The 11,758-nt window shown below is 59.0% G+C and overlaps 2 protein-coding genes across 3 annotated transcripts in view; one reads left to right on the top strand and one right to left on the bottom strand.

The window, feature by feature from the left end:
- The window catches only part of SMG6 (SMG6 nonsense mediated mRNA decay factor), a 108,690-nt gene extending 97,320 nt beyond the window's left edge, over positions 1-11,370 (top strand). For both annotated transcript variants that reach the window (XM_008930438.3, XM_018076774.2), the window contains exons 16-19: positions 3,649-3,802; positions 7,121-7,332; positions 7,586-7,667; positions 9,220-11,370. In XM_008930438.3, coding sequence (XP_008928686.2) covers positions 3,649-3,802; positions 7,121-7,332; positions 7,586-7,667; positions 9,220-9,350 — 579 coding nt within the window. In that variant the 3' untranslated portion in view covers positions 9,351-11,370. The remainder of the gene's footprint in view (positions 1-3,648; positions 3,803-7,120; positions 7,333-7,585; positions 7,668-9,219) is intronic.
- Positions 11,371-11,670: 300 nt separating this feature from the next.
- HIC1 (HIC ZBTB transcriptional repressor 1) overlaps positions 11,671-11,758 on the bottom strand; it is an 18,042-nt gene continuing 17,954 nt past the window's right edge. The window contains exon 3 of the mRNA XM_029961275.1: positions 11,671-11,691. Coding sequence (XP_029817135.1) covers positions 11,671-11,691 — 21 coding nt within the window. The remainder of the gene's footprint in view (positions 11,692-11,758) is intronic.

Here is an 11,758-nt window from a genome sequence, read left to right as displayed (position 1 = left end):
CGGCGGCTCCGCCACGGCGGCGGCCCCGGTGAGCTACCAGGCACAGGGCACGTTTACTCCTGAGGAAGACGCTGGAGGACGAGCCTTGGGAGGAGGAAGCCCTCGAGCGGAGGCTGGAGAGGCATTGTTCTCGGCCCTGGAAAATCCGCCTCCGATCCCCGCGGAGCGCGAGGGGATGGAAGGGGCAGCGGCGCCGGGTTTCCCCGCGGTGGGAGAGCAGGTCGTGGCAGGAGAGGCGGTGTCAGGATGGTGGTGGCCCGTACGTCCAGGCAGAGCAGCGTGACCCCATGTGACCTGTCCCAAAGGCAGCAGGGCACTTGTCTCTGCCAAGCTTTGGCTCCAGGCCTTTCCACCATCCTGGCACTATGGGCAGAGGAGCCCTGGGGTCTGTGTGTGCAGCCTTAGGGATCCATGTGGAGATCCCCTCCTATTCTGTGCTAGTGGTAGAGACCCACAGGTCAACCCCTCTCTCTCTGCATGAAGTTCCTCTTGGTGGCCTGGCTTTTGGAGGTCCTGCCCTCTGCCCATGCTGGAAGCCTTCACCCAGGCAGCGCCTTCCGCCTTCCGGGGAATCCCCCAGGTGATCCCAGCTGATGGATGAGCTGGGAATTTGGGACTGTGTGTGCAGGAGTGTCTGATCTCAGTGCTGCCACCAGCTGGGGCAGCCGAGGGAGCCACCTCCGGCTCCAGCCCAGCTCCTGGGAGAAGCCCCCATGGCTGGAGCAGCAGGATGGGCAGGGTGCTGCAGGTGGAAGAATCGCTGAGGCCACAGGGTGTGGGTGCAGGAGGCAAGGTGGGGGGGACCTGTCAGCCCAAGGAGAGAGCACGAAGCTTCCAGCCTCAGAGGTCCCCTGCCACGTCCAGCACTGTGGGGTCACCCTGCCACCGAGCTGGGCAGTGTTTTTAACTCAAATAAGCCAAGGCTAAAATCCGACAGTCCAAAAGCACTTGGCCAGGGTGAGGCTGTACCTCCACTGTTCCATCTGCCCCACGCTCCCCAGGGTTGTCTCCAGACTCCACCTCCCAGCAGGACACACAGGCCAGCATCTCCCTGTCCTCGGATCAGGGAAACTGAGGCACAGTGGGACTGGCAGCCTGTTTTTGGCAGCAGCACAGAAGCCGGGCCCCAGACACAGGCACCCCGATCTGCATCCCCATGTTCCCCTTCCTCCCCATGGGACCGTGCCCCACGGGCCAGCAGAAGGGTTAAGACAGAACTCGCCTCCCCAGTTCTCCACACATGGGCTCCCTTTCATCTCTGGCGTGGGGCCAGCCAGCGTCCGCATGAATCACAGGCCACTCCTCTCTCCCCCAAGCCCCTTGGCCAGAGGCTTCTGCAGCCTTTTACTCACACAAACAAAAATAAATCTCGCTGCCGGCCTCTGAACTCTGCAAAGGCGAGTTTCCCTCTGGCTCCCCGAGCGGCCCGGAGCTGTGCGCGGGGACTTGGCACGCTCCCCGCCGACCTCGCTCTTTCACTCCCGGCGCATCCTGTGTCCTTCTCTCACCGGGCGGCCCGGCGAGCGGAATGGGACGTGACGGCCGGCACAGGCGTTGCTGGCGGCTGCCAGGAATCGGCCGGGTACGGCCCACGAGAGCCGCCGGGGCAAATGCCACACACGAGGGTACTGCCCTACCCATCATCACCCCTGCGCCCCCAGCCCCAGGGGTAGGTGAGAGTCCTGCTCACGATCCTGAGGTCACCTGCACGGGCTGGGGCAAGTCACGGGGTCAGGATCTGTATTGGGGTGCAGGTGGGGATCCCCTCCTGCCAGCAGCCCTTGTTCACTTGAGACTGTTGCAGTTCATTGAAGACTGTGTGGTTTCACCCACCTCTTCCTGCAACTTTGGGACCATTGACATCTTTGGCCACCTCAAAAGGGACATGCCACTCTCTGGGCTTCTGCGTTGGCTGATGGGGCTTTTCTCTGTCTCCCCATAGCAGGGGGAACAGGGTCTATCTGGTGCCTCCCAGGGGTGAGTGTCTCCTCCCACACTCCAAAACCCTGTGGAGACACCCCACCTCCTGCTCTCCTCGTGGCGAGGTAGCAGCAGCACCGTGCTGGAGTTGATTCCAGCTTGTCCCTGGCTGTAGCTTTTCCTGTGCCACTGGTGAGTGCCAACACCTCTCTGGGTGAAGGCAGAGCAGGGATGGCATCCAGCACATGGCTGGTGCAGAGCATCAGTGTAGAGACATTGGTGTGTCTCTCGTGTGATGGGAAGGGCATGTCCTCACACTGGCATGCAGTAGGCAGGACTTGGCATGCTTCCCGCTCTGCCTGTCAGCCCTCGGGGTCTGTGGGAGCCATATCCCCAGGACTAGCACTGCCAGAAGGAGGGTGGGAGGCACGTGGTGGGGTTCTGTTTGCTGCCTTGCCTGGAGACACTTGTGGGAGGTGGCAGCATCAAGCTGCCTTGATTTAAAGCCAGATGACAACACTTGGAAATGAATTAAAAACCACTTCTTTCCATGGCCACTGCTGGCCCGTGCAGCTTGTCGTTCCAGGGCGCCTCCGAGGCTTTGGCATGACTGAGGGAGGGTTGGGATCCTCACTGTGGGCAGGGGGAGCTCCCCATAACATTGGGCAGAACAGGGTCGGTGGCTCTCACATGTCCCTGAGGCGCATCTGGGGGTGTGAGCCCAGTCTCAGAAGGGTTTGCATGGTGGATGTGTTCCACAGCAGCACTGCTGTGCTCCTTGGGTGACCGGTTCCTATTAGAGGCAACAAACATCAGTGAGTCCAGGGAAGCTATTTTTAAGTAGAGGAAGCACTAGAATAGCATCCTGAGTTTTTTAATCCTGTGACTTACTAAAGAGCCTGAGTCCTTCGAGAGCCTCGAAAGTCATACGTGAGCTCTGGGGTCCCGTTTTGGCAGCTGGCATTGTCCAGAGGTCCAGGTGCAGCCCCGGAAGGTGGGCAGGGAGCCCCAGCAGACCCCCTCCCTGTGAGTGTGAGCACCTTTGGTTTCAGTGGGTGCAAAGGGCTCAACCAAGGACAGCACTGTGAGTTTTCAGGGCTGGAGTCCACCTGGTTTCCCAGCTGGATGGCAACAGAAAAGGCAAGGCATGTGCAGGAGGTGGTAGGACAGTGAGGGAGATACTCAGCCAAGGATCCCCACCCCACAGACCTCTGGCTGCCTGCTCGGGGTCCCTGTGTTAGCATGCTGTTGGCAGGACTTATGTGTCCCAAACTGGTTTGTTTTGGCTGTTGTCGCCTTGAGCTGTTTTCTCTGTGGAGCCCCAGAACTCCCATCCTCCCGTCCCCTTTTCTCCCTGCTGGTCTCTGTCAAGGTCAGTCTCTTGGCACTGGTGCAGATGGTCCTGGCAACTGCCATTCCCAAAAATGGGACAGTTCCCAAAACCCCTCCATTTTCAAGGCTGGTCCCAGTTCTTCACAGAGCCTGGGCAGGGCTGTTCTCCTAGAAGAAGTGCTCTCTTGGAGGTTTTTGCCATCCTGCTGTGTACTGTGGGCCTGCCTACAGAAAACCCTGTGTTTGGGGTGTGCAGGTGGGATGGATGCAGCCTCCTCCCAGTCTCCTTCACATGGATGCATGCGTGTCAGCCAGGCTTATCTTCTGCTCTCAGGGTTCATGGGTCGTGGGGCTGACATCCTCCTTCCTCACCATGTGTCCTTCCTTCTCCTCCAGGCTGTGCTGAAAGACCAGAGTCAAATGAGGCAGATGGAGCTGGAGATCAGACCTGTTTTCTTGGTCCCAGACACCAATGGTTTCATCGACCACCTCAGCAGCTTGATCACACTACTGGACTGCAGGAAGTTCATCCTGGTGGTGCCCCTGATCGGTGAGTAGGCCAGTGCTGTGGTGGGGGCTTCCCCTCTCTCCTGGCATGGTCTGTCCCTCCATTCTGTCTCCCTCTCTCGATGCCCCATGTGCCCACAGTGCCTGTGTGGTCTGGAGCTGGTCGGCTCATGCCGTGGGACTGGACTTCATCCTGCCCTGTCTCATCCCAGTCGTTGTTGGCATTCCTTCAGCCCCAGTCATCCTTCTCCCTTCCTGCCAGCCTTCTGCCCACAGCACTCAGCAAACTCCTCTCCTCCTGGTGTTTTTTGGGGTGCCAGGGGGCTGGGAGAAGCAGTTGGGTGTTAAATGGGATTTGGAGGGAATTTTGAAGGGAGCAAGGAGGAGGGAATTGTTAAACAATCAGAACAGATAGCTTATCCTAGCTGAGCTGTGGCTTAGGCAGCCTGAGCAAATGGCCGGCCTGTGTCCCAGCGTCTCGGAGCTGCTCAAGCCCAGCCCTTCTTTTTATCCTTATAAAGCTCGCAGTAAAACAGCAAGCTGGTTCCCGTTATTGGTAAACACTCACCCTGGCAGATAACGGCTGTGCTGCTGGGTGGTCTCCCAGGGTGGCGGGAGGATTTGGTTAGATGCCTTTGCTCTGATTGTTTGATCACACTCTGGGCTGGAGGTAATGTTCCTCCGGCCAATGTCACTCCGGCGCCTGGCACGTCCCGGTGCCAGCCCGGCACTCAGAGGATCCCCGAGGACAGCAGGAAAGGCCGGGGCAGGAGTGGGGCTGAGCCTCACAGAGCCCACAGGCTGCCCCATCCCATCCACAGCCCCAGGAGGCTGAGGGCCAGCTGTTTTCCATGGGCATCTCCAGCGCCCAGGCAGTGAGGTGCACTCCTTCTGGCCCGCTGCACGCAAGGGTGCTGCCCTCCAAGCTTCCTTCTCAACTCCTGATGTCCAGCAGACATCTCTGCCTGCCCCAGAGCCAACATCCAGCTGCCACCCTTCCCCACAGGGTGAGCAGCCCGGATCAGAAGGGATTCCTGGGGCTGAGGATGGGACCCCTGGATGAGAAAAGCAGGGTTGGATGCCTGCCCAGCTCAGCACAGGAGCTGCCAGGGAGCTCCATGGCTTGGCACTGCAGTGCCAGGGCTTTGTGTGGAAGCAGAGGGAAGGCAGTCGGCAGCACCTGCAGAGCCTGGGCAGCCCTGGGGCTGTGGAGCATATTAACACCTGAGAGAGCTGTGACCTGCCCCAGAGCCATGGCCCTGCCTCCCAGTGCACTCCTGTGGTTACCATGAGGCTTCTCCATCAATCCCCAGCCAGGGGCAGCAGGAGAGCTGAAAACTCTGGTCCTGTCCCCGTCCAAGATGTTGCTGCCTTCAATCTGCAAAAGGAGCTGGCCTGCCCTACCAGAGGCAGGATTGAGCACCTTCAGTGCCCTCCTGTCCTGCTGCCTCCTTGCATGGCCTAACATAGGAGGGACAGAGTAACTTATCTCCCACTGCTGCCACCTCCCCAGAGCACCCCGAAGACACAGAGTCCCTTTCCACACCGGGTGTTGGTCACGTTTCCCCTCATTCCTCAGGAAAGCCATCAGTGTGGGCAGGAGGAAGCCACCCCCTGGGGTGAGCCAGGGGCCCATGGCTGTTGGAGACAGAGACCTTGGTGCCATGTGCCATCACCAGGCTGGAGATAGGCACAGTGCCCTTCCCCTGGTATTCCTCCCTGCTCTTCCCGGGGATGCAGCAAGGGGTTAAGCACTCGGCTTCTCGTTGGGTTTGTTTCTCTTGCTCTTTAACCTGCTCTGTGCTCCTTGAGCCTGACCCCGCCATGGAGAAGCCAGGCCTGGTGCAGAAGCACAAACAAGCCTCCCCTTTGAAGCCTGTTTAGCTTGGAAGCAGGAAGGCGGATTTCGGGAGGGAATACCAGCTTTTCCTGTTTGATGTTCCGTTCTTGCACGGCTCCCCCCACCCCGGGCCCAGCCGTGCATTGTGTGGAAATGGCAGCATCAGGTCGGTAGCAAGAAGAGTCTCCAGCCAGGGAAGAGCAAAGCAACTCCATGCAGATTTAATTGGAATACCCAGACAGTGAGTGCCAGTCTCACCATGGAACAGAGCGATCACGCAGGCTCCCCGGGCAGTGATTCACAGCACTGGGGAGAGGCCTCAGACCCCGAGCTCTCTCCCCGAACCCCCCAAGGAATGCATAGTTCCCACTTGAACTCAGGACTTGGCTCCAAGCTCGGAAACAATCTTCAGAAATGAAGCCATGGCTAAAACACACACACTGTGCGCGCAGAGGCTCCGCCGCGCACACGTGCACACCAGCTCTCTCGCGCGCACGGCTTCGTGCACACGCAGCCCAGCGCACGATCACAGGCAGGGACACTTGTTTGCACATCTGGATGCACGTCTGTGTGCCCAGCCTCGCCACCAGTGGCAAGGCTGGGCACACAAGGGTGCATCCAGATGTGTGCACGAGCATTGTTGCTCGCACACACGTGCTCGCTCCACAACAAAGCTGCTCTTCCAGCAGCCTCAGCACCCGAGGGTCGGTCCCTCCTGGAGCTCTGAGGTCCCTTGGGCTTAGGGGGCTGGAGCAGCTGGAGTTCCTGCCTGCTTGGCAGCAGTACAAGAGGTTCCAGTTAAGGTGAACAGGCTGGGAATCCACCTGGATTCCAAGCTCATCTCGAGTCAGGACAGATGCACAAAGCCAGATGGGTGAGGTGTTGAAAGGAGCGTGTTCCCTGCCAGGAGCATGGAATGGTGGCTTCAGGTGGGAAAACAGGACTGGAATTTGTGTGGGAAATAGTGCCAGGGTGGGAACTGCCTGCTTCCTGTTCCCATATGCAGCCCTGCAGCAGCAGGGCAGAAGTTTTCCATGTGGGACAGTGCAGAGCCAGGCAGTGCCACGCGGGCAGGAGGCAGGGTGCCACCAGCCATCGCTGTGCACAGAGGTGGAGGAGCAGGATGCAGGAGTTCAGGGTTTCCTGACACCCACAGGCACGGACGTGCCGTTGATCATGATGCAGGAGTGTGGGGTGGGGGGCACAGCAACGCTCCCCAACGTTTCACAGAGCAGAACCAGTTGGAGCAGAACCAGTTGCCCTTACCAGTTACACTGCGGGGGCGAGGTGCCTGCGCTCTCGGGGCCGAACCAGGTGACCCACAGAGGTGGAAGGCAGCAAAGCTTTTCCAGACCCACAGCCAAGTCCAGGAGCACAGGGACACTGCGGCAGCTGAACCCAGATTTCCTGAGCCAGCTCCCAGTGCCCCGGCCCCGAGGCCTTGGCAACTTGCATGCTCCAGCAGCAGGTCATGGGAGCACCTTGTCCCATGGTAACTGTACCTCCTCTTCCTGTTTGAAGTGATAAACGAGCTGGATGGCCTGGCCAAGGGCCCAGAGATGGAGCACCGGGCTGCGGGCTATGCCCGCCAAGTGCAGGAGAGAGCCAGGAAGTCCATCGAGTTCCTGGAGGAGCGATTTGAGAGCAGGGACAACTGCCTGAGGGCTCTGACCAGCCGAGGCAACGAGCTGGAGTCCATCTCCTTCCGCAGTGAAGACACCACTGGCCAGCAGGTAAGGGGCATCCTGGACACTGAGTTATTTGCCACCACCTCCTTGGGGAAGATCAGGGACCCTGGGGTCCAGGAGGTCTGGGCAGGAGGTACCTCTGTCCCCCTGTTTGCAGATGACTGAGCTCTTGTTTCAGGTCAGAGTGGCCCTGTTCTCTACTGAGCTGTGTTGGGGTGTCTCGAGGTGGTGCAGCAGTCAGGGTGGTGGGGGTGCAGGGTTTTCCCTGCCAGGGGTAACATTGCCCTTTTTTTTCCAGGGAAACAATGATGACCTGATTCTGTCCTGCTGCCTCCACTATTGCAATGACAAGGCCAAGGATTTCATGCCCTCCAACAAAGGTAGAATATCCTCACATCTTCTTTGTCCCTTCTCTGTTGCATTCCACAGACTCTTCCAGTTTCTCTTTCATGACTCTTGGATCTGTTCTCTCCTGCATTTTGCCTCTTTCAACACCAAGGTGCCACCTCCTGCCTCCGGTCGGCCCAAGGCTGTGGCCCTCCCACCTCATTGCCAAATGTGCACCTCACAGCACTTTGGGGATGCCCCAGCCTGTGACAAACCCACCATAAATGTCCACAGAGCCATTTTTGTGGTGACAAAGGGCCAGAAAGCGCCTCCTCCCCACACCCCACCCCCCCCCATGCCTTCTGTCCAGGGCTCTTTTCCCTCCTAATTCCTGGTTGGCATCGGCCACGTGTGCTGGGACCAGACAGCCCCCAGGCTGTTGCCAGGGCGGCGGGGATGGGAATCGCATCAGCAGCTGCCCAAGAAATCAACCCGCATTTGTCAGTGCGAATTCTTAGCAGCTTAACTTGTCAGATTCACAGAGAAACCGTCACCAAATGTTTATGTGCAAATGATGCTGAATTTTGAAATCATGTGGATTATGGGGAATGGGGCCTGACAAGCTGACAGCCTCTGGTTTGTAACAAGGAGGCGCGTCACCAGCACGGAGCAGAGGATGTTTATTGTTACACATTTCTTAAAGTGTCCGCACAAAACCTCCCAATCCTGCTTTCAGCAGCCCTCAGTCCCCAGCCTGCCTTCCCACTGATCCCCCAGTCCCCTTCCTCCTGGCATGGGCCAACCAGGTGCTGACCCCACCATCCTCAGCCCCAACACTGTGACCGTAGCCCGCGTTCCTGGCCACCCTCCCCTTCCCCTCGTCCTGCCGCTCCCTGCACAGCCAATCTGGGCCCATGTTGGGCTCCCATAAACTCTGTTTTTTCCATTCCCGTCCTGGCTCGGAGGCACTGTGTTTCCTGTGCTCATAGGAACAGTACTCTGGTCACAGGACCCAGCTGCTTACACATACCCCATATGCTTCCCCTGCCTCGCACACACGTAAGCGTGGCTCCCACATCCCCACCCGGCACGTTGCGTGCGGGGCAGCTCATCCATATGGGGGCAAGATCCCTTAGGATATTTCTCAGGCATCAACTCTCTCTGGCTGTCTGAGCCCCATCCAGAAACGCCTCAGTGTCAGTGGTAGCTCCAAAAAAGCTCCACAAAAAATAAGGGGTGGCTTAAGATCTTATAATGAGATCAACAGAATAATAGCACCAGCTTCCTGCTGGAACCAGGGTCGCGGGCTGTCTTCCTGGCCTGGGTCAAGCAGAGACCTCCTCTTCCCAGCCTGTGGCCGGTCCACCACCCTGCGTGGGCAGTGGGCAGCAGGCAGAGCTCACAAATCATCCCTGGGGCAGCGTGGTGAGGGGAGCAGACAGCCTTTGGGATGAAGGGCAGTCTCTGAGCCACGCCAGGAAGCCTTGGCAGGGAGCAGAGAGCTGTTAGCAAGGAGAGTGGGGGGACACACCGTGGGATGGGTGCAAGGGCTGAAGCAGAGCAGGCAGGTCTGTGCTTCACTCTCTCTCTCTGTCCTCGTTGCAGACGATCCCATCCGTTTGCTCAGGGAAGTGGTTTTGCTGACGGACGACCGGAACCTGCGAGTCAAAGCGCTGACCCGCAACGTGCCGGTGCGGGACATCCCCACCTTTCTCAAGTGGGCCCAGGAGGGCTGAGGGGGCCGAGTGGGGCCGACGGCCCCTGAGCGAGTCACGCAGCCTGTTACGGTGGGAGCCCGGCTTCAGCAGCGGCCTCGCCGCGCCGCCACCGCCGCCAGCCCACCACGAACAATAAACGCCACGTCTTCAACCCACCCCAGAATGGCCGTGCTGCGAAGGGCCCCCCGAGGGCAGACCAGCTGGGAAGGTCATTGCTGTGGATGGTTCACGTGGAGGCTGGGCCGTTGAGGGTCCTGCCAGCCTTTGGGCAGTGCCAGCGCGGAGCCGGCCAGCCCCGCTGGCGAGGGAAGCTTTGGGTGAGCCCCGTGCTGGATCGCCAGCCTTTTGCTTGGTTTGCTTGGGTGCAGAGAGTTCGAGTCACGCATTGGTGGCTCTTTGGGTTAGTAGGCTGCGTAGGGCAGAGATTGGGGACACACCGGCACAGACTTTGGGATTGCTTAGTCTAGCCTGTACCCCTTGGAGAGGCCGTGGACTTCAAGGGCAGGTTCCCTCCTGCCCCAGCCTGTTTGTCCTGCGTGGCCCAGACAGCCCCAGGCCTCCAGCCCCTTCCCCACTTGTGCCACCCCACGCAGGGGTGCTGCTTGCAGAGGGGCTTGTCCTCTCCCTTGTGCAGGATTTGCTTGTTGAGTTTCATTTCTTCAGTGTAGGTTAGTTTTCAGGTGTGTGCCCTGCCTGCTTTGCTGGGAGAGGCTTTGAACACCCCCAGTCTCCCACAGCTGCTTTGTTCTGATCTCCTGCCCACCCCAGCCGTTACCTGCCCCTTCCCTTCTCCCCCAAACCCCTTCGTCCCAACCCTCATACCTTTCGGCACGCTTTTGACCTAAGACGCAATGTGAAGCTAACAAAGTTCTGCAAGGGCCCCAGGGCCAGCTGTCCCACAGGTTCTGTGTCTCCTCACATTGCCACAGGTTCCCCTTCCATGTGGGATCTAGCTTCTGTCCATGGCTGTGGGGCTGGGCAGAGCTAGAGAGAGCTGGGGCAGCACTCAGCCCCTCATTACTTGCCCAGCTGAGAGGATCCCCTTCCAAGATGCCCCATGGATAGAGCCATTGCCTTGTCCCTGAGTCATTCCGCACTGGGATCTGGGGTTCAGGTGCTGCTAAGCCCACCACACCCCATGTTGTCCCATCACCAAGTGTCCCATCCCCAGTGACACACCAGATACAGAAGCTAAGAGGGAGCATTAACCCCTGAACTGGAGCCCCTGGAGCTCTGTCAAGTCCCAGTCCCATGAGTCGAGGGTGGGAACGACCCCAAGGCCGTCCCCAGTCCCTGCTGGGGCACCGTGGCCGTGGGAGGGAAGCGTCAAAGGTGGCAGAGGAAGCAGCAGGACAGAGCCCAGCGTTTTTCCTTTCCTGCGTGGGTGGTTCAAGCCCGGTGTCTGCATCAGGAAGCCCAGTTACCCCTGTGCCAGTTGCCCAGCCTCACAGGGAGGGCCAGCACTGGGGTCAGAGCCTTGGCAGCGTGATGGAGTTGTGCTGGCTAACCTGTGCCAGAAGAGTGCCCCAGCCTCGGGGCACCAGGCAGAGGGTCTGTGTTGCAGGGCAGAGCCTGACCCACAGGGACTTTGGGGTGCCCACAGCTGCTGTAGGGCACACGAAGCCATGGTGGGCCCACCCAGAGCCATGGTACACACAGCACCCATGTCCCAGTTCCATGCCCACAGCTGTCAGCATGGCAGAGACTTTGCCTTCTCCTCCGCGCTGGTTGTGTTTCAGTGTTTGTTTTCTAATGGTGCTGCCCCAGCACTGCTTTCCAAGGCCCTTCCTGCGGCACCACCAGCTTGGAAGGCCCTGTGGCTCTGCCAGACACTGATTCCTTTCACTGTGTCATGGGTTCAGCTGTGGGACAGTCTCGGTGCCACCAGACCAAGTTGGCACAACAGCAAGTGGAGCCCATGCCTGGGGCCACCCCTGCCAGGCTCCTCGGAGCCCATGTTTTGGGGCAGCATCCATTTTCGGGCTGTTTTGTTAAGTTGGTTTTAATAATTTCTATTAATAAAGACGTGTCTGTGCAACCTGGTGTGTCATTTGCTGTTGGTGGGCAAGTTGCTGCTGAAGTTGGGGTGGGGGTCACCAGAGAGGGATGGCAGTGGGACACATTCCTGCTTGCAAGGATGACAACAGCTCTGTCCCACCTGCAGCTGCTGCTGGCCCCCCCTAGCTGAGGGGCTCTGAGCAAACCAGATGCACAACAAAGCCCCTCAGGTCACCCACAAACCCCTCGGGGTCACCTCTCAGACCTGCTCAGCACCAGCCCTGCACCAGCCAGGCCTCCCCCCAGAGAAGGACGTGAGGCCACGCATGTTAATGTCACTTTATTGCTCATTCCATTTCGACTATAGAAAAAAAAAAGGGCGAGGAGCCCGTGTACAAATGGACGTGATACAGGGGGGCCGGGGCCCT

This window comes from Manacus vitellinus, unplaced genomic scaffold (genome assembly GCF_001715985.3).
Source record: "Manacus vitellinus isolate BGI_N305 unplaced genomic scaffold, ASM171598v3 scaffold_32_pilon, whole genome shotgun sequence".
Lineage (NCBI taxonomy): Eukaryota > Metazoa > Chordata > Aves > Passeriformes > Pipridae > Manacus > Manacus vitellinus.
Note: the sequence above shows the minus strand (reverse complement) of the source record. Positions and strands in the feature narration are given on the sequence as shown.